Here is a 22041-nt window from a genome sequence, read left to right as displayed (position 1 = left end):
GTCTATGGGAGCTGCAACGCACGGCGCTTCAGCGAGCACGGGAATGATGGGTATAGTACACACATGTGTCTACTTTTCGTACTTCTGGTCTGCTTTTGCCTCCGTGTGTGTTCGTGTGGCTTAGAGCTGTTTTTTTTTTTCAGAAAAAAATAGCAAATTTTCAGTGTTTGCGCTTCACAACGTTATTCTTTCAGGCTTATCATTTTGAATCGAGTCACCAAGTTCAAAAGGCTTTGTTTTTTTCTTTCAAAACAAAACCGAAACGCAGCAGTAAACGAAGCCGCAAGTACGATTCGCTGCCCGCAAGTACGAAGACTAGGCAAATGTGTGTACTACCCATCATTCCCATGGTCGCTCAACGATCGCAGCACCACAGTGCCCTCTAGTTAATTTTGGGAAACTCTATAAGGACAGCGTCGGAACGCTTTACGCCGCGTGGGTAAACTGCGGTGCTTGGCTGCTTACCAGAAGGTCCAAGGCTCGCTCCCGTCCGCGGGTGTTACAGTGCCGCATGGGCGGAATGCTAGTTGCTCCTGTACTGTGCGATCTCAGCGCACGTTAAAGAACACCAGATGGTCGAAGTTTTCGGAGCCGCCCACTGCGGCGCGCGTGGTTATCACGAGACCCCGCAAGTTGTTGTTATTGTGCCGTATAGAGAATAATTCTGGCAGAACGAAAGCAACCGGGCGTAACATCTGAGTACATACCGAACCGCCCTTGTCTAGGGCGCCCAGCCGGCCGCTTCAGCGGCTGTTTTCTGCAGAAATAGGCAAAGACTGACGCCATAATGATATCTAGCATAGTCATACTGCATATTAGGTTCTTGTGGTACTATAATAACTACAATATAATAACTACAATAATAACTACAATTCAAGTATGAACGGAACCTTGTAGCTAACGTGAGGTAGAAACTGCAGACACAACCACGCGCTCCACGTCTCTCGACAAGCGTATAATTCCGTTTGCACATCGGCTATTGCTTGCTATCAGTGTTTCGTTTTTACCTGCTATTTTTTTTTCCTCGTTTACTCGTGGTTCTTCAACCGTGTAGACATTAGTGGTTGAGGTTTTGCGGCGCTTAGCGGGGACGAGAGTTTAGTTACCGACCAGGCCGACCACAGTGCAAGATTAAATGCCAGGAAGACTCATATGGGTAGATTTATGTGCTAGCCTTAGGTGGTCAGAATTATTGCGTTTTATACTGCTGCGCCGTTCTTCTTGAGCACATCGTGATGGCGCGTAATACGTGACAATCAAGACGTCTTTTTTTTTTCTGCCGTTCGTTTGATACCGACTGTGCATTTTTTTCTTGTATACCTTCGTCTATCGTGCTGACTAACCCTTTTGCTTTGCTTCTCGCCCGTTTTCGATATTGTCGGCATTGTCCCGTGGCAGTGGGATGATTATTTTGTCAAGCGACGCTGCGAAGCTTCTGCTGCTTTGAATTGGCTTATACGGCAGTGGCCTACCTCCTCCTCCTCCTCCGGGGCGGTGATTATCCGGCGTGCCGAGCACTTTCTCCGCTCGCGCAACCGGGGACCTGTGCGCGCACAATGGACAAGCGCTACGCTTGTCTTCCCGGGACAAAGTCGAACCTAGTCCCGGAGACAGCCGAGCCTGCAGCCGCGGGCAGGTTAAGCTCGTTCCTCGCCTGCCTCTTTCAAGCATGGCGCGCGGGCGCGCTCGGTGCTTTCATTTTTGCTGCTCACGGAGGGCGCCAGCCTCGCTGAAAGGACGTTTCGGATCGCTGCCTGCCACCGCTCTCCCTCGTCGCGTTGCTGCACCCGCTGTTGCAGCGGTCACGGTTCACGGAAGAATGTGCCCGCGCCTTCTGTGCGACCACGTCGGACCCGTTGTTGACGCGGCTGTCTCCGGTTTTGCGTCACTTCAGGGCTGTCGATTTCTTTTATATTTGTTTACTTCTCGTCTTCCTTTGTCGGCGTTTTTCTAGACTACAGGCAGCGTGGACTATTTTCGAGCCCTCTTATGTTTTCCCGTGTTGATCTCACATTTTCAACTTTCTTTTTTTTTTTTCACGCACCGAAATGGGCTGCTCTTTCGAAACCGATCAGATATGAAAGTAGCTGGAGTCAAAGCTGGAATACGATGAATGAGCGATATTTTTATTTTCCTGTCGGCCTGCTTTTCTGTTAGCATTCGAGCACGAGTTTCAACTATAGTGTCATTTTAAGAGCCTATTCGTATAATGCCGAAAAGATGCGACAAGAAATCGCCAATCATTGCATGTATTTTGTTCTTCTTCATCTGCTTTATTATTATTATTATTATTATTATTATTATTATTATTATTATTATTATTATTATTATTATTATTATTATTATTATTATTGTTATGATAGGCACGTCTATTCTTTCGTTTCGATTCCTAGGAATCAACTCGTGCGAATATTTATTCACACTTTTTGTTTTTTAGGTGTTTTAGGTGAACTTTTTTGTTCTTTAGGACGAAAAGTGTACGTCGTTATGATTTTGCGGATACCAGTAGCATCGCATTGTTTAAAATTGTAAGAGTGTGGTTGAGAAGGAACAAATCTTTATCGTCATCATATAGGCATATAATGAAGCTCTTCGTGTTTGTCAAGTGCCAACTTTCGTGTTTTCTTGACTAGTTACCGTAACTTTAACGTGGAGCGATTGTCTGAATGTATGGCGTTATGGTTTTGTGGTCTGTTTCTGTTTGTTCTACTAGAAATCTACTGACTCGTCGGCGTTTACTTTTTCTGCTTGCATTTCGCTCGACAGTTTGTCGACCTGCCACGCAGTTGGGACTAGCTGGAAAAGGGGTAACAGTGTAAAAAAGAATATAGGCGCAGAGTGCATATATATATATATATATATATATATATATATATATATATATATATCCTTCGAATTTTATATCAATACTGTGCTTTCAATAATACCACTTTAGAAATCGAGTGACTCGGAAGGGGAAAAAAACATGGATAAAAAAAGGATTGAGGACGGGAGTCGTTTTGTGCGCTTGGTGCCAATCCATCATAGACATAATGCCGCGGCCTGTAAGGTCTCTCCCGTGACGACTAACGTCAGTTTCGATAGCCCAGCGCGCAATGAGGCGTGACGTGCGCCGTATACCGAGCATAGTGAAGCCTATAGAAAAGGAAGGTATTTTATGGGGAAATAAAAACGTGACCCCAGGCCCAGTAAACAGCTCCGGTCTTGTAGAGGTTCACTGCAATCCATCACTATATCTCACGTTCTTCCTTTCTGAACGTCGCTTTATATTTCGTTTTTCGTGCCTTATCACCTATTTCTGAGCTTTGCTTGTGTCTAAAATGATTCTGCAACCGACCTCAATGTTTTTTTTTTATCGCAGGCGGGGCTGACGGTCACAATGTCGTCGTCGGCGCAGACCGTGGACCAGGCGACGCTGGACAGCATCGCCCGGAACCGGAACCGGCTTCTCCGGCTCGCCGACAACATCAAGGTGCGCAAGAAGCCCGGCTCCAAGCGGGGCGCCGTCGACCTGCGAATGGACCCCGGCTATACGAACATCGAGCACCTCGTGTTCGGCACATACCGGCCACGAACTTCTATGCCGATGGCCGGCAACGCTGAACCGCCGTTGCCGCCACCAACGCAGCAGCCAATGGCAGCACCTCCGGTGCACTTGCCCCCGGAGCCGACGGCCTCCGCGCTGCTGTCCACACCTCCGCCCACGCGCTGCGAGTGCAGCGCGCACAGCCCCCGGCGGCGCGTTACGCCCTTTGGTGAGCAGCAGGGAGCAGCGTCGGATGACGCCTGCCCCGGCGCCGCGGACCAGCGAGCCAGCCGCACGGAACGGCCACCGGCGGCTGGTCATGCGTGGCCGGGATCGTCAACCGGAGGCGTACTACAGGACTCGCTAGCCGCCACGGTGGTGGGCGACGCGGCTCACACGCACGGCGACATGTCGCGGGTGCTGCCGCAGCCGCATGCCAGCGCTGGATGCGTCGACGCCGACCGCAGAAACAACTCGAAAAGGGTCGCCCGGTCCGGCTCGTTGCAGACACGGACCACGACGTCGTACGGCAGGCATGAGTTGGAGACGACCAAGACGCTGCCTTCCTCGTCGCCGACGTCGCACCCACCTGGCAAGGTGGAGGAAGCCAAGATCATCCATGTCGACCTGCACGCTGCGTCGAGACCCAAGCTTCGCGAGCCGCCCGTCGTCTACGCGCTTCAGCCCACGGGTGGCGACTTCGCCGCACGCGAACTGAGAGTGGTGAGTACGAGCGGCACGTCGCAGCCATCGGCGATACCGAAGCCTAGGACTCGCAAGATACCGGTCGGGAGCGGCGCCGTTAGCGAGCAGGAGGGAGTTCGCTCGCACGTTGTCGTCGACGCTCGAGCAAGGAGAGTGCCGCAGCAGCAGCAGCAGCCGATCGTCATAGCGCCTGCGGCGAGGCGTCAGCCGCCCCCGAGGTCGCACTCCATAAATGCGCGGGATGTGCACGTTCAGCCGTCGTCGTCGATGTTCAGAAAAGCAGCCTCAGTTTCGGAGAAAATGCCCGTCAAACCTGTCACCATACCTGTTATTCGCAACTCGTCCATTCATCGGTGGTCGACGGGTCCGAAGGCTTCGCAAATCACTCTACCCAGAACTAAAACCAAGGCGTCCGAGGAGCGCGCGAAGCCCGCAAAGAATGGTGTCAAGTTTGCGGAACCTCTGCAGGAGTGCAGCAATGGAGTGCCCTCTAGTGTTCGCGTGTCCACTGTGCTGCTCAACGGAACTAAGGGTTGCGACGGCAGAGTTACTTCCGGAGCGAATGGACCTGCTCGCGACTCTACCGCAAGTGCCGTTACCGTGGTGCCACCTCCGCCGCCTCCGTGCTGCAAGCCACCTTCCAAGAATTCCAAGGAAGCCGCGCCGGAAATCGTGCCAAATCCGAGACAACCCGTGGTCTCCCGACGTCAGGTGCCCCCACCGCCTTGCCAGGGCACCAATGTGAACGAAGACCGAGCAACGCTACTCAACGGTCCCACCTCCGCAAAGTCACCTTCCTCTACGTGCACGTTCTCTCCAAAGCCTGTGCCTCGCAAAGACGTGAGACCAGCGGACGTCCTCCCGCTTTCCCCGTGGCGAGGCGTCCAAGCGAGGTCTCCTCAGCCGCCGTCCAGCGACCCTGTGGTGGATGCCCTCTTGTTGGCCAACACGTGTATTTCGCCTCCCGGTATGTTCAAGGACCGCGACATCACCGACCAGACTGGTTGCAAAGTGCCACCACCTCCTCCGCAGCTCACGGAGTCCACCCTGTCCCGCTGGGTCGGCAACACAAGTCGCGAATCCGCGAGACTTCTTAACGAGCTCGCCATGTTCGCGGAGTCCAAGCTGCCGGGCCGGTTGACCAACGAACCGCAGTCCAGGAGTGGGCTAGCGATTGGTGCGGCTGAGACGTGGTTCGACAGCTTGCGAAAGGACACGTGTGAAGAACCCGTGGCGGCGGCGCTGCAGTCACCGGTGCGGGAAGTTCGCGACAGCACCTCGCACTTGCTGCCTTTGGCGTGTGGCGCCACCACAAGAACAGCGCCAGTGCAGAGTACCGCCTATCCCGGCAGCCCTTCTGTCGGCAGAGCTTCCAATGGCAAACTACTGGTCACCATGCGGTCGCATTCCACCGAGGACGCGGTTGAAGACGTCTCTGACGATGTCCGCGCCTCGCCTCGAGTGCGAAAGTCGAACTCCGCCGAGGTCGCCGGAATCATGCGGCATGTGACGCCCAGTGGATCTCCCGCGGCGTACCGTTCCCCGAGACTGGTGAATGGGGCGAGCTCCTCACCATCCCACGCCCAGTTGTACGTTCAACAAGGTTCGCCTCATCTGCAACGACAGCAGCATCAGCAGCAGCAACCACAGCAGCATCACCTTCAACCCGTGGCTTTTTCTCCGACGCGGTCACCGTACCGCCGGAAGAGCACCGGCCAGCAGCCTGTGGCAATATCGTCGAAGGTGTGGATGTCCAACATCGAGGAGAGGGACGAGAACTCTTCGTCGAGTGCAGCCAGCAGGGCCACTGCCGGGCAACAAGAGGACCTGGACTGTACGCTTATGCAGTCGTCCCAATCTTCCTCGTCGTCCAGCAGCACCCTTTCTGAGAGCAACGCAGTGAGTGTCGTTGTGCGCCTAACCAGCTGGGACCAGAGGTCGTCCTCGGCACCTTCATTGCCCACCACGGGACCGCAGTCACCCCCGAGGTCGGCCTCGCTTTCGACACAGAGTCCTCCGTTCGCCGTGAATGGTAGTGTGACAAACGGTTCTCTCTGGATGCCCAAGTCGTTCTCCGAGTGCAATGGTTTGGGCTGCGACACACTGCAGCACCCTAAGGTGAGTCGGTTTTCTATCGCCATTCCAGCATTTTGTCGCTTGTCCTTCGAGTTTTCTTCGCGATGTCTTCGTTTCGCGCTCGACAAGTAGGTACGTGGTATGTTTCAGTTCATCGACCTCTTCCCGAAAATCTGTTCCAGTAATCTTCCCATACATTGGTATTTACTATTAAATGAAACAGGCGTTAATACCCGAGGAGTTATATTTCATGTAAAAAAATACAACTCGTAGACGACATCGGTTGGTGCATTTCCATACAATAGATGCTACTCTTACGAATTTTATTGATTACCTCTCCCTTCTAATGTTGACTGCTGACCTTGCTTGTTAAGTATACGTTGTGAACCGCCCGTGTGTTTTTCCGAGTCGCTGTACATTTAAATTTCAGAGGGTTCTTTCAGTGATTAGAATATATATTCGCCATCAAACAATACGTCCGGCTCCGACAGCCGCGAGGAACCTTATGAGCTACCTGAAGTCAAACATGCATATACAGTGTGCTTCTCCACACCGACTCATTGGGTTTCGGAATGTATTGCAAAAAGAGAATCCCAGCTCTGTTCAAAGATGATAAAATCACTCTATTCACCCATCCGCATTTGTTCTGAGGGCTGGGCCAGTGCACCTCATATTATTTTCTGTAGTAATTTATAGCCTCCTTAGCAATCTTTAGAACTTTCCTCGCAAGATTTCATCTGCGGCATAGGTAAGCCCTCTTTATGATAGCGCATGTTTTTTCTGAGAATGCACCGATAGTTTCAGAGCTATACTCATTCATGGACACTGAGTAGAAGCATTGCTTAACAATTTTTAAGGCAAGTTTTAAATATAACTGCGGCCTTTTTGTGATTGTACATGAAGCTATGTAAAGACGCGACAGCGGAAGACTTATTAGGTTATTTGCAAAGTTTTTTCGTAAACGTTTCTTTCTATTCTTCAAGTAGTCGTTTTCAAGATATCTAGTACACTAACGATATAGATAGATGCGGAGAAAACGCACCTCGATAAGATACGCTTTGAAACTCTAAGCGTATTTTTTTGCGCAAGTTAAGTTTTGGCTTGGAGTACATGTTCCCCCCCTTAACGTTCGCGTTCGGCTACATGCATGCATAGGAATATATTTTAAATGACAGCATGTATACGTCGTCGGGGTTTGGGTCGCGTTTCTGCGCTAAACAGCGAATTTTCTGCTTCAACAAAGAGTTTCAAGATGTTTGTTTTTGATATCCACGGGATACCTAATCATAACTGCCTTATTTTTATGGATAACATGTGACCGATTTTTGTTTTATATATACTTTTCTTTTTTGTTTTTGCAAATTCCTAAACGATGTTTAAACACGTAAGGTCATGAAAATGGTTTTCACTCAGATGATGCCTGCAGCGAGAAGAGCAGCTTCGCCGCAATGATGGTATACGTGCAGCGAAGTATGCTTTACAGGCTAGCTGCAAAGGAAATTTTTGAGCAGCCTATGGTTTGCTTTCTTCGGGTTATTTCTTCGTATGGTGGTTCGTAATATAAGAGGTATAAAATTGAACAGTTCAGATATATTCCTTTTCGAGAGCTTACTAAGCGATATTCAATTATTTTTATACATTTATTTATTTATGGACAATTACTGCAGGCCCTGCTCGGGCCCAAGCTGGATTGGGGAGATTGTAATTTTCGAACAATGCCAACAGGAATAATTAGAACTGTGGCTAACATATGTGGTAGAGTATATATTGATTACTATTAAAAAGCAAGAAATAATATCCTTCGCAATACTGGAGACACAGTAGCATAATTGTGACAGGACATGCTCATGCGATAATTAAATACATGAGGTAAATGAGGTTTAGCTTTCTTCAGGCATTCTGAAGTCTGTGTGCTTAATTCGGACAATATGTTATCACTGCTCACGATCTAGCTGTCGAATAATGCTGTTAAATTTCTCTCCGACATTGTCGCTGTTTCGTTTCTTATTATGCGCGAATAATTGAGAGAGCGTACGTTAAGCGTGAGTTGTGCACATTTCGTCTTGATGCCTTATTTACGAGATTTTAGTGCACCCGTGTATGCTACGTTACGGGAACCAACTGCGAACGGCCGCCTGTTGTCATAGTACTCCATTCTACACAATACGGGCTAGAAACTACAATACGTGCTTTCACTTGAATTACAATGGCATATATTACAGCGTGGCCCATATTTGCACCTCATCATAAATAAATAAATAAAGTGTATTGAATCAGTTATCATAAATCAATTGTAGAGTATAGTGTAGACATGTAAGGAACAGGGTGGGCAAAAAGAGAAATTAATGCATGACAAGGTGCACCCGTCCCAGTCAATGAGGCACACAAGGAGCAGTAATGTACACATGTTAAAATGATATTAAACAAAGGAGTAGCGACAGTTTAACAATCTTTATAGCAGTTCATAAAGCATTGTTTGAAAAGTTTTTTTACTTCGAGACCTGTTTGTAAGACTTAGTTTCTAGTAATTGTATTGTGTAATAATCTTTTGTTTTCAAAGACACACATACACAGAATATGCACAAATGCCCAAACTTTTTAAATAACAGCCATGCCGTTACTACTCACTAACTTAAAATGCGACAGATATTTTCACACGCCGTTTTTAACGAAAACCTGTGCGATTTCTTAGGAAGATGAAAAAAAATTATTTCTGAAGCATTACTAGATATGTGTGTGCTTTTTAACGAAATTACTGAACGGCTCTCTTTCATTATTCATGGTTGTAATTGCGGGATGTGCATTCAGCAATTGAAGGATCATAGCCTTTGTGTACCGTAGTTGGTTCGTACTCTTTCGCTGCAGTATGCTATGCGTTTAAAGCTGTATGTAATCTGCCTTGGAGGGTATGCATCATCAAATGCGACCGCGTTAGATTTAAATTTATCACATGTGATCATCGATGTGTTTTTGTTTAGGACCTAGCTGCCAAACACTGAAACTGAAAAGTTGTTCTTGGAGCTGATGTTTACTAAGTCCATTCATATCTTTACCAAAAAAAAAAAAAGAATAGTTCAAGATGATGCGCTGGCGTTCGTTCATATCAAGGTAAAATGCTGGACTGGCTGGCTAATTTCAGTATTTGCGACGCAAAAGGAAAAGGGGTGCGACAGGACACGGTATAGAAAGTCCGTCTGATTAAGCGTACGTTGTACTGTCTCACAGTTGCATTTTTCGATGTGGTTCACTAAATTGTGCAGTCGGAATTGATTCGCAATGCACCCTTTTCTTTTTTTGTGTGTGTGCGGTCGTCTACCGTTTTAACGGAAAGGGGTGGGGGCGTTTTGTAGGGGGATTGGGAACAACTGCGATCGTCAGAACAACAACAACAAAAAGCCTCAGAAATACAATTGCGTGGGGATACTTCAGCATACCGTTTCGCCACTCTGGCGCTATGGACAGGGTGTCCGTGAAGTGCAACCGTTTAAAATGCGGATTTTTGAAGTATCCGTGATACGATGAGGTGAAAGTTCACTGACGAGAAGTGATTCAGGAAGAGGAGGGATTTGAGCATCAGTATCCTTATTTTCATGAGTGAGTTTCAATTGTTTGTTATTGCTGTGCGATTTCTTGCTGTGTTAATGTGTACGCTGGCTTTTGGTGTCCCCCTTGAAAAGAAACAGAATGATTAAAGTGCTAATGAGGGAACACTCGTTTTGGGAAACGTTAATAAAGAAAAGTCGGCGTTTCCTGAGAGGGCACAATCTGGCGCTTTTTAAAAGCCTCAAGTGCGTTAAGTTTCCAATTTGTTTACACGTAGTCGTTGTCGTGACTTCTTTCATTTTGGTGCCAGTTTAAAGACCCGCAATTTATTTTTATGCATTTTAATGTGCTTGCTTCCTTAACTTTACGTAGTAACACTCCGTAACTTTCTGGCTGCGTGAGCATGTTTTTATGTGTCCGACAGACGTATGTGTAAGCTCTCTTTGTAGATCAGGTGCTGATCAACATACATAGCTGAACGATCGCATATGTTCTGCGCACTGAGGTTTAAGCCTGCGTCGCGACACGCCACCACCGCTATCGTCACGCAAGACGCCACCACCACTATTGTTCCTGTTCATGTTATGGCGTATTCCGGTAAGCATTTACAGCAGTACATGATCGATCACTGCGCTGAGTAAAATACAGTTGTGTAGGTTAGGCGAAATCATTGTATCCTTCAAACTTCGGCTTTTTTTGTATATTATTAGTGGTACAGTCCCGTCTCGCCGCCGGTGTCGTGATTGCGCGCACTTTAATCTGCTTCTGTTCGTGAATATCCGGAAAGTGTGCTGAGCAACTGCTGAAGTAAAAATGAACTGCAGTTTCTTTTTTCAGTGTATTAATTTCAAACTTGTTAAGTTGTTATAGCTTTAGACGTTGGTTGTTCTTAATTCATATTGTATAATATCCTTCTTCAATATGTTTTTCTCGTATTTCTCTTGGGAGCTCTTGAGTTTCCCTCTTGTAATAATTGCCTCCCTTTCTAAATTCTGTAATTTCAATCGTCATCATCGGATTATTTTTCTGGATTGAGTTCGTTTCAGTCGACCCGTCGTGCAGTTTTTGCAGTTCGAGTCACGCGCCTCCCGTAGCAGCCACCGAGACACCCGGGCCACCTGTCGAGGGCGCTGCGAAGTTTTACGGCGAGGGCTGTCCGTGTGCCGCGAAACCGTTCACGGTCCTCGGCATATTAAACGCGGCTCCTTTTCTGTCGATGCAGAACATCTGTCCGCACGCTTTAGGTGTCGCGTCGGAGAGTTGAAGTGGCGTGACGCTCTCATTTTTTTTTTTTTTCGCAGCGTATGCGGAAGAAATAATTGTTGTCGTGTCGTTCCTGTCGTGTCGGCTTAGCGCATTCCCAGAGGCCGTCACGCGTTTCACCGAGACAGCTCCAGATGGCGCCTGCGGGTCGCGTCGTTGTGGCCGCCGTTTCGGCGCCAGCACCATCTGTTGTCGACTCCGTTGAACCGCTGCGCGAATGGCCCCGCTGTGTACGTAGTCGCGCCCGCGGCGCCACTGACGACGACGACGCCGCGTCGCGCTTCGCCGGACGCCGTGCGGAAAGAAAGTGCGCCTGCGTCTCTGCGGCCGAGCGAAACAGCTGGAGACGAGGAGAGCCTTTCGCTTTCCATGTTCGTCTGCGCCGCGCCGCTCGACGCGAACTGCTCCTCAAGCGAATCCGTGCTCTGTAGTGCGGCGACGGTTGTTCGTATTGTGTCACGTCGTTGGCGTTCCCGAGTGGTGTATGTATCTCCACCGCGTGATCGGCAGGAGCAGCATGTTTCGTCAACTGAAACCGAAAGTGCGACCGCGGGCCGGAACCTTCGCAGTTGTGCGAAGGCGCTGACTCTTCAAGCCCCGCTCTGCAAGTGGTTCTCTCCGTGATCGCGCACATCTGCTTGCGCATTTGAGCGTTTGTTTTCCGTGCCGTGTTGTCCTCCGACCTCGAGACCCTGCTTGAGTGCCTCGTCGGTGTGTAAATCGCGTGGCATTTTTTCACGATGTGCCACCACCCCCGCCAATGCCAACTCGGCTATGAGGGACGAAGCCGTCGGTGTGCGGCGAGTCTACTACAGTACAGAGTGTCGTACGCTGCCGCTCTTGGTGGGATTGTAAAAAGCTAGCCAGCTGTGACCGTCTGCACGGCAAAGCGTCAGCCGTTTTGATATGGAGGTGAGTTTCGTCCTCACCTTAGTAGCGCCTTATATTGGATGTCATCCTGTACTGAACTCCTGGGGTCGTATATTCGACGGAATAACTTTCGCCGTATGTGCGATTCTAGCTGGCATTGATTCGCGAAGCTGACAAAAAGCTTGCCGTCTCTCGGAAACGTCATCGCGGCCAATCTCTCGAGCGATATTGCAAGTGTGCATTGACCTACAGTTTGTGTCCAAATTACACTCTTTTTCTTTTTCAAATGTCTATCGACCGTGTTCAAAGGGGTACGCAAATAAAAATAATCGATGTTATCCCCCATAAGGGACTAGTTTTGTACAGCTGTACCGATCACTCTTATTGCACCATGACACAGCTACGGCTACATTGCGTAACTGTGCGGAGCAGTCGTGTAGTAGTGTCTAGGCCACTTGCGCACTACGATTCTGATATTATGCTTCGTATTTGAAACGCTCGCCTTTATTTTTCATTTTTCCTTTAATTTTTATAGCCTTACGATTATTTGTGATGGCCATTTTCTGCGCCTCATTTCTTTTTTGAAAATTCCGCTTCTTTCCGCTGATCGGTTCCTTCGAATGTTGGTTTATCGTTTCAAGTTTAAACATCTCTTACTGAGATCTGTGTGGCTACGTGAAAGAATTCTGGTTGTGCAGTTGGCACCAGTCACAGTTTTCACATGCACCCGATGTTTCAATACTTGTCAATACTCGTCGTTTCAAAACTGGTGTGTCCAAAAAAGTTGTAGCCGGTTCAACTTCAGTATTCATAATGGTTTTAGTTCGCGAGAGCAACAAGCTGTCGTTGGGGCCAGTGTCCTCGTTTCTATATTCTCTACGCTGTATTCGTGTCTACTGAGCCCCATCCTTTTATGAGTGATTCCCGCTTACGTGTTGTACTAAACTAGGGGAGATACACGCAGTGTTTCTTATACGTGGGATTCATTAATGACTAGGCACTCAGAGCTCCAGGTATGTCCCAGTAGACATTCAGCCATGTAGGCCCTGCGCACTGGCCTTGTGGCGCCGCGGCTATCAAGGGTATGCTGCTAGCGTTGCCAATGGCATGACGCATGGACTACTCCGAATAGCTGCAGATGCTGGGTACTGAACTTCATTGTACAAAGTTTTACCAGATGCACGGACAACTTTAGAGCTCGCACAGTTCCCGTATCGACCTTCGCCACCACGGCCCATAATAGCGCTGATATGCGCAGGACGTGAAACCCATTTCTTTCAGGCGCGTGATGCATGGTTGTAGACGGTACCGCGAACGCTTCCAGCGTCTTCAACAAAAACGAACCATAGGTGGAGAGTACGGGATATGGGGAGGTGGGGGGGGGGGGCTCGGATTTTCTTCGAGCCGAATATTTTCTTTAAAGCTTACCTCAGGCATTTATAATCCACCAACAAACTGTGTCATCCTGTGTTGCAGCTATTTCACAGGACACTATTTCTGCCCTTTTCTTTTCCGATCACTGCTTGAAAATTCGCATTACGGGGCAGTGACAAGTGGGGAGTCTGTTGCCGTGGTCGCATTGAGAATGAAGTCAGTCACATGATAATGAAAATTGTGGCTCTTGTGCAAAATAAGCACGGGATGTGAGCGTACGCATAAAGAAAATGAGTTCTTTATGATATATATATATATATATATATATATATATATATATATATATATATATATATATATATATATATATATATATATATATAGTTAAATGGGCACCCTTCGTTGGTTTTGTACAGTTTGTACAGGTCGTCTAGTCTGTTATGCTGTTGTCAGATACGTTGATTACGGTGTTAGACCGTTGTCCCGAACGGTGCGGGTCAGAATTTCGGCCTTATAATTTATTAGCTTTCTAGAACCTTTAAGTGAGCCACAATGGCCGAAATGGGAAAAGTATGTGGAATAAGTGACGTCACACTGACAGCCCCCACGTTTGTCTAGTGATGCTCAACTATCGGACCAAAAGTGGCGTTATCAAATGCCAGCGTCAAGGCCACATTTTACATGGAGGCAAAGATGCTGGAAGTTTGTAGGCCTATATTTAAAGTCACATTAAGTAACCATAGGTGGTCAAAATTTCTGGAGTTTTCCGGCATCTCTCATAGCTGGTGTTGGAACGCGAAAATTCCCAAGTTTTATATTATTATTATTATTATTATTATTATTATTATTATTATTATTATTATTATTATTATTATTATTATTATTATTCAATTGTGTGAATGACGTGGTTACGGCGTGAATCGGCTCAAAAAGCGAACTTAACTTGTGTGGCATTCGGAATTCCTCTCGCACTAAACTTACTCGGGGCATAATTTGTTTAACGCACTTTCGCGGAAACTGAGCCGTTGTCGGTTATGCGAAGTAAGACCAAGGAAGAGACGCCTTGCCTGGATGCGGGGCGCTAAGCGTTTGGTGCCGCCTGTGTACGGTGGGTGCGCGAATATTTAACGGCTGCTGAGGCGGCGGTCGTGAATAATTTCGAGACTGCGTGCCGGGCTGGCTGTCGAAAAGGGGCTCATCCGCCGTCTCCGGACGAAAAATGCGCCGCCGAAAGCTATGGGCCTCGCAGTTTGAGCGCCTCCTCCCACTGCGCCGCGCATCTCTTATTGCTTGACCTTAACGAGCGAGTTTTCGGGGGTAACTTGTTTGTCGCACCTGCGTCGTTAATCTGCAACTCTTAGTTGGCAATACTAAATATAACTAGCATTTGTAAGTTAATGCCCAAAATAAATTTCATAATTACGAGGTATACTTTCATCGCTCGCTAAGTGTGTGTTCTTGCTAAGAAGGTCCTGTCGCATGCAGGTCTGAAGTATGCGGATTTTGTGCTTGAATTTAACTATTAAGTTCGCGTGTCGTCGGATTTTTACTGTCCAAGCTGCTGTGATTTTCTGTGTACGCTATTGTATAGTTATTGAAGCAGTCTCGATTTATTCTTGTGCGAACTAGTTTTCAGTATATTGTTCAATTTAATTGTTGTTTATTTAATTTTCTTTGTCTTTTATGTGGCATTTTGACTTGTGTTTCTCCTGCAATAATCTCGAATTAGAGCGGCAGTATTGTTAAATAAATAAATAACTATGCGAATGGTCACTGGTTTTAAAGGTATAGCTGGTCGGAGGTGATGGTTAAGCGGCATCGGGTCGGTTTCATTTTTTTTTTTTTTCAGCCCGTTTCGCTTCAGCTGCGTTTCAAGTGAGCTGGATTCATTTGGAGGGAAGAAGCCCTTGAACGAGCTCAGAATACCATCGAAGAAGGCGTGTACGAAATTACACGCTCCTGCTGCGATTGTAGTCACAAAATGACGCGCGAAAGCGCTACACGACAGGCTGACATATGGTGGTGTTCGCAAAAATATGGCCGTGTGTATTTTGCACAAATGCATCGACACGTAGGCACACAAGACACCTATACGCATCTCTTACGATTGGAGTTCGTCGAATTCATTATGTATATGACCACACGATCACTTGGTTGTGCTCAGAAGGCTCTCGGATAGTCGTGATGATTAAACCAGTGGTCACTGTTGGTTGACTAAACATACGGGCAGTTTCGTTCAACTATAACGTTGCGTTCACCTGGGCGAGATCGCTCGCCTGTCGTTTCACAGTGTTTGTTTAGTATTGATGGTTTAGGCACTCTAACCCTTTAGTTCGATATGATATAATGATATAAACCTAACCTAGGACTCTGGAGAATATTTTCATCCGAAACTGCGTAGTCTGAAGCGCCTGATTGTCACCTGAGATGTCTCAGTGCGATGCTGCTTCTCATCTTCACCAATCGAAAATCTGAAACTCAGATTCCATCCTATATTTGGCGGCGTGTTCAGTCGAGTTTTCTACACCCAGTTTGATTATGCGCATAGCAAGGCGTTGACGTTAAACGAGACTTTCTCTGCATGTTTTCTCGTCCTCGCTTCACTACCGGCTACAGCTGACCGTCGGTACGGGGACGTGCCGCTTGTCCTATTACTATACTGAGTGATGACCACACTTCCATTCTCTTTGACGTTAAACCCCAGATATAAATCAATCAAATCACTCTCTTTGAAATGAAAGTTGCCAATACACAGCAGCAGCATAACTGTTCTACAAAGTCGTTCACTTCGACCATCTTTGACACCACTTCTAATAAAGTTGTTCCCTCTTCTTTCTTAGCTGATTAATTTCGAACATTCGATTGTTCGCTTACTTGCACAGGTATGGTACACTTAGGGTGAACGCATGCTCGTAGTCATTGTGCCGTGAGAGCAAGATAGCCATTTCCTTCTTTTATCTCTTCTTCATCTTTTCAGTCGGTTCTTGTTTTTAAGGAATGAGCTTCTGCGCAGCGGTAGTAATGTGAACGTGTAAATCGCAGTCATTGGCGCTGCACCCTGAACATACAATGCCTCCTTAATGTTTTCTTTCTTTTTATTCTCGTCGGGCTAATTTCCAGCGCTCCATTTTCAGTGTGTGGTGTGTTCGCGAGAACGGGGGGCAGAACTTGTACTTTTGTGCACGACGCGTGTCGAACAAGTTAGCGCTGTCTCTCGCAAGCTAACTAGACCAGACCTTTTAGTTCGAGTTTCCGAACGGGGCGCGCACGCAATCTCCGTAACACCCTTTCCATTTTCTGCCTCCGCCGCGTTCGCTGTATACGCCTCGCTAGGACGGCTTGCTTTTAGCCGATTACCGGCGATTGGGTCTCGCTCTCTGCTTTGGCGTGGCCGTCACATATACAGGTAGTGCGGAACATGCGTATCCGGCCTTGTTAAGCACCCGCTCCCTTTTCTTTCTCCCCCTTTTCCTGCCGAACAAGAGAAAGAACAGCGGCGCAGCAGTCACCGTTCCCACGTTTACCTTCTGCTTTGCAAGCGTGCCCCACTTCCCGCAAGTATCATAATGCGCCGATATCGATTGACTCGGCAGCGCCGTATATCGACGACGTGACCGACACGGCAGCCTCGTAAAGCTCCGCCCCCCCCCCCCTTTTTTTTTTTTTACAGTGTGAAATACCGCAAGCGAGCGTGCTCTCTTGCTATTGCGAATATAAGGGCCCGATGGACATGGAAACTGTTTTACGAGCTTTATCTCTTCCGCTGTATGTTCCTCTCTCGCTCTCTTCGACGCTAGGATGGCGATTCATATGCGTTTTTTCTTAAGACATGGGTCGAACACCGCTGAATAAGTTAGTACATGGCCAAGCGGGTTTTTTTTCGAATGGTGTGTCTGCGTATGGAATTCATTTATTCAGTAGTATAGAATCAAGTTCCTTCCGCATAGCTTCAAAATGAGATCGATCGGGGTAATGTTTGTCTATCTGTCGCGCGTGCACAAGTGCGCGCATAGACTCACTCACTCACTCACTCACTCACTCTTTGAAAGTGTGAGAGGCTAATACAAGGTGAGGTAAGCTTAACCTTTACGATTAAGTAAAGCTTAGTGGAGGTACAATACAACGGTGCCTCTACGTGCTCGTTTTGTGTCTTGAATCTCATCGCCGCTTTGCCCTGAGCTGTGTATCTGAGCGACGAAGGTAAACATCAAGCATGCAAGTGAAATAAGCAAGAATGATTGAAGAAAACCGATGTAAACCGTGGAGAAAGGCGAGGCTCGTTTAGTAATCGCTTGCATGCAGGCGGAGCGTCCTCGTGCGTGCTGTCGTTTGCGTCACATAAGGCAAACTTCCGGTAACTGAAAACAACGCAGCCAAAAAAAGTCCGGCACGCCGCTGGCTGAAGAAGCAAGGCCGGGGGACACCGGCTGTGAGGCCCTTCGGGTACGCAAGGGGACGACGATCGCGGCCTTCTTTTGTTGGGTCGAAAGTGTGCCAGGTCCATTGGTCGCGCTTTTGCGAAGATAACGAACGCCAATGGAGCGTAGCGAGTGCTGTCCGATTTTTTTTTTATTATGGCACCGCGCATGCGTACCTTTAGCGACCATTCTACCCTGAATGTTCTTGGCAGGCTTTTGAGACTAGCGCTTTTATTGCGGCTGGGGAAGTCTCCTTTTGGGAAGCCTGCGTTGCGTGTGCACGTTGAGGAGGATAAGAGTGGACGCGTGCGAAGAGTTATCCAGGGTCCCGCTTCGAGCGATTCTTCCAGCCACAAAGTCTGGAGAGAGCATTAGGGGCGAACACATGGCGGCGACTCTTGAGCTCGTCGTAAAGATGCCTATCGGGCGAAATAGAGCGATAAGCTCGCGCTCATTGTGGTGTGTGCACGTGGATGGCTCGGCGATGGTTCCAAACTTGGGAGGTGTGAAAAGGGGTGCCCGAATCTTCTGTAGCTGTGCATCCAGCTTACCAGGAAGCGGCACTTGCTTGTGGACGAGAAGGCGGCGTTCAGGGAGTCGAGGCTACGGCGCGTTTCCTCTTGCGTGCGTCCCCGGATCGCATGTGGATTGGAGTGTCGCGGTTCGAACCCGATTTGCAAGCTCGTGGTCTTGAACTTTTCTCGAAGACGTTTCAGTCTGTGAACATCGAATGTACATGAGAACGCCGCAGACAAATGAAAGCCTTCAAATAAAAAGCATTCAACGGTCGCGCATTCGTTCATTGGCTGGATTATCATACACTGACGCGTATTTAATGCTGAGCCGCGGAGCAGCCGTGCTGTGGGGAATATTGTTCCCGTGACTGGATGCGCTTATTCGATCGGCTTTATAGGTAAATTTAAGCTGCTTTATAAGTAAAACGCTAAGTAAACTATAAGTAAAACGCTAAGCAACATCTCCAATAACCCTAAAGAAGACAAGGAGATAGAAGGTATAGGCGCTGCAGAGGCTTAGCGCTGTAGCCTGTATGTTTTGTGCTTTTTTATTTGTTCCCGCTACATGTTGAGTCATTTCGTTATGTAATCTATAGTTGAGGCCTCCAGAGAGGAAGGAGGCCTAAATACTCTACATAAATAAACGCCTCCTCCCATTGGAGCTTCGTGCATGAAGCTTTAACGTGGGAAGGGGCAATATGTGGTGATCGTTCCAGATAGTGTAAGCGACCTTCTTCCGATACACGCCGTTGCAGAACTGTTGCGCGTATCCTGAGAACGCCCCGCGCCGAGATTTCCCACTGCTTCGGGCTCCGTCACTCTTCGCTCGTAGACCACCGCGTCGGCTTCCGATTACGGCGGCGTATGTGTGTATGACCGCAATGTACGCCTTTGCCCTTTGTGTGCGCGCTTAACCTCCCGCCGAATATCGTTGCCGCCCATAAACCGTTTGTGTCTGACGCCCGCGTATACAGCACATTGTTGAGTCCGCATTGTTCGGTGAAAAAACAAAAATGCTGCTGCCGTAATGCCTGCTCTGGTCGGTGCGTCTGGTGCTGCTGATTTGTGCCGTTTCAGCCACCCTATCCTTCTTACCTTACCTTCCGCTCTATATCTCTTTTTATCTCTCTCTCGCTTGCCGGAACAACGAGCTTTGCGCATACTGGCCAGAACGGAGAGGCAGGCGGCTGGCGCGTCCGTTAATTTTATTCATATTGTGTCAGTTGACCGTCGTTCCTCCGGATGCAATGTAGCTGGCCGGGTCACGTGGCGTGCGTGCACTGGTGACATTCTCGCTGCATGCTGCTCTTCGCTCGCGTTTATTCTTCGTCGGTCGCGCCCTTCGTGCGCTGCCTGCACTCGCACAAAACAAAGGAGCCCTCGTGCGTGCTTGTCTTCCGGCGTCACTGCGCCGTGGCGTCGTGTGCCGACGGTGCCGCGCATGCGCGGACTGACTGTCGCGAGACCACGTGATGAGGAAACGGCACTGGAGGGCGCGTCTATTCAAGCCTTGTGCGGGTGGTTCTCGTGTGGGCTGTGTCTTTTGAAGTATAAACGAGGGGACTCCGCACCAGGTTCGTCCATGCAAGACGCGGCTTCGGTTTCCGTCGTTTATTGCGTCGGCATACGCTTACGCGTGCCTCGAGGTTGCCGACTGTGTAGCGCGCACTTCGCGTGTCGTAAATGAGCCGTGCTTTCAGCAGACAGCAGCGAAAGTCAGAAATCTTGCCTGCAAAGATTCTCTGTTGGCTTAACAAACAGCGGATTCGAGGCAGTTTATGTTGTTATAAAAGGGAAAAGGGGAGAAAAGTGAGCCCCGTAGCTGTCTGTATCTGGTGCGACACCTCAACAGTTGCTCACAAAGGATGGGGGTAAGTAGGGATTAAAAAGATAGGATTGAAGATATATATATAGAGAGAAATGCCCAGAGACAGCAAGCGACGACGGAAATAAAGAGAAGATGGGAAAGATGAAACGCGGTCACAGAAGTCCGAGGGCGGGGCACCACTGGTGAGAGCTCGTGTCGGCGACAGGAGGTGGCATAGGACCAACCCAGTCGGCTATAGCTGCGCTGCCGTCGGAGATCGCGAGGACACAACAGGTCGGCACGGAATCCAGCGAGCTAGTCGGATTCGAGGCAGTCCGTTCTCCGTGATCGCAAGAAGTAGTCGATTATCGGCGCCCAAGTTTCTACCTTTATCTGTTCGAGTGAAACAGTGCTATGCGCACAAATTCGTAATCATTTCTAGACAGCGTGTAAAAGTTGTCTCCTTTGACACACCTGTCTTATTACACCGGCTCAGGGTTTTGCATTTGCATTCTAGGCAGCATATTCGTGTGTTTATTGGATTTGCATTCGTGTATTCCTGCTTTAAGCATCGGCAAGTCACCTCAAACGCTTGTCGTGTGTGTTCCCCGTGCCTTCTAAAAAAAGAAAACGGTTCTCGTGTGCACTGTCTTCACTGTGGTTTGGCTCGGTTAGAGATTCTGACTGAAAATGCATTCTTTCGCAATATCTCTGAAACGGAACTCGGTAGCATTGCTTAGCGTTTGTTTGAAAAGCCAGAACAGACCCTTTTTACGTATTTTTTGAACTATACGCTTAATGAGCTGGGAAGTATGAGTGAACTCCTTCCGAAATTCGCATTTTCATCGGGGCGCGGTAACCTCGTGGTATTCGTTATCGCACCACCATTTATCGGCCGTCTCAACGCGAGCCCACCGCTCTGGTTAACGGAACGGAGCGAGACATATTTAAGTGATCACTCTAGTTAAAAGTGAAGCTGCTGGGCAAGCCATGAATCATTTGCGATTGAAGAGAACTCAATCCATTTTGTCGGGCACGTACAGGTCTCTTTGGCTTCAAAAGGGTGCGCGGAAAATTGGCGAGACAGTCGGCTTGGAATGTCACTTTCAATAACTCTATATATATACACCTTATGCCGGCAGCTTCCTTGCATGATTGAGCTAGAAAGGAACGCGCTTTTTTTTTTTATCTCTCCCGCTTTCTCCTGATCGATATTTCTTCCGGAATTGGCCGTTGTTCAATCGCACGCGGGAGCCAAGGAATAGAGGTGCGCGCTGCTCTTATACGTCGAGAAGCGCCGCTTTCAAAAAATGAAGTTCAAGTGCACCAATAACGGCAACCGCGTATCGCTGCCTCACCTCGAACGTGCTCAAGGACCGGGGAACGGAGCGTTGACTCCGATTTCGCATACGTGCTGCCAAGTCGTTTCTCCGTGCCAGGACGCCCGTCGAGTTGCGCGTTTGCTTAACTCTTTTTTTTTTCTGTCTTTCCTTTTTAAGTGAGAAACTGTGCTTTTTCGCGCTTCTATTGTCGTCTGTTCGTTCAGCATGCTGTACTCCTTTAACAAAAGCAATCGTAAATCTTTGTTCCATAGTTTTTTTTTATCCCTTCGGGTAATTATAGTTGTAGATTTTAGTAATGAGATTTCCAAGCGTGAAAAACGTTACGAGCAAGGACGCAGTTATTATACATGGTTAACGAAGTTAAGAACTTTGCGTCTCCTTCATAAGCTGCTACTGCACTTTGTCCGTCGCATTGTGCAGAGCTTGCAACGCGCCAACAGGGTGGGGTGGTTTCTTTCTTTCTTTCTTTCTTTTTTTCTTTCTTTCTTTCTTTCTTCTATGAAACGGCCTTGTTGGAAGTCTGCTGCCACTGGCGGTCTTTATCGGCTGACCGCATTATGCAAATGAGCTTCCTGCGGGGCTTGCGTGCAGCCTAAGCGGG

At 48.2% G+C, this 22041-nt stretch overlaps 1 protein-coding gene across 1 annotated transcript; it reads left to right on the top strand.

Annotated features, from left to right (window-relative positions):
- The first annotated feature begins 3340 nt into the window (after window positions 1-3340).
- LOC142794608 (uncharacterized) lies at window positions 3341-12331 on the top strand. Its single transcript, XM_075885913.1, has one exon. The coding sequence runs from the start codon at window positions 3380-3382 to the stop codon at window positions 6437-6439; it is 3060 nt and encodes a 1019-aa protein (XP_075742028.1). The 5' UTR covers window positions 3341-3379; the 3' UTR covers window positions 6440-12331.
- Window positions 12332-22041: the final 9710 nt, after the last annotated feature.

Source organism: Rhipicephalus microplus, unplaced genomic scaffold, assembly GCF_043290135.1.
Source record: "Rhipicephalus microplus isolate Deutch F79 unplaced genomic scaffold, USDA_Rmic scaffold_463, whole genome shotgun sequence".
Lineage (NCBI taxonomy): Eukaryota > Metazoa > Arthropoda > Arachnida > Ixodida > Ixodidae > Rhipicephalus > Rhipicephalus microplus.
Note: the sequence above shows the minus strand (reverse complement) of the source record. Positions and strands in the feature narration are given on the sequence as shown.

Coding starts and splice junctions, on each gene's coding strand:
- LOC142794608 (XM_075885913.1), top strand. CDS start 3,380: ATGTCGTCGTCGGCGCAGACCGTGGACCAGGCGACGCTGGACAGCATC.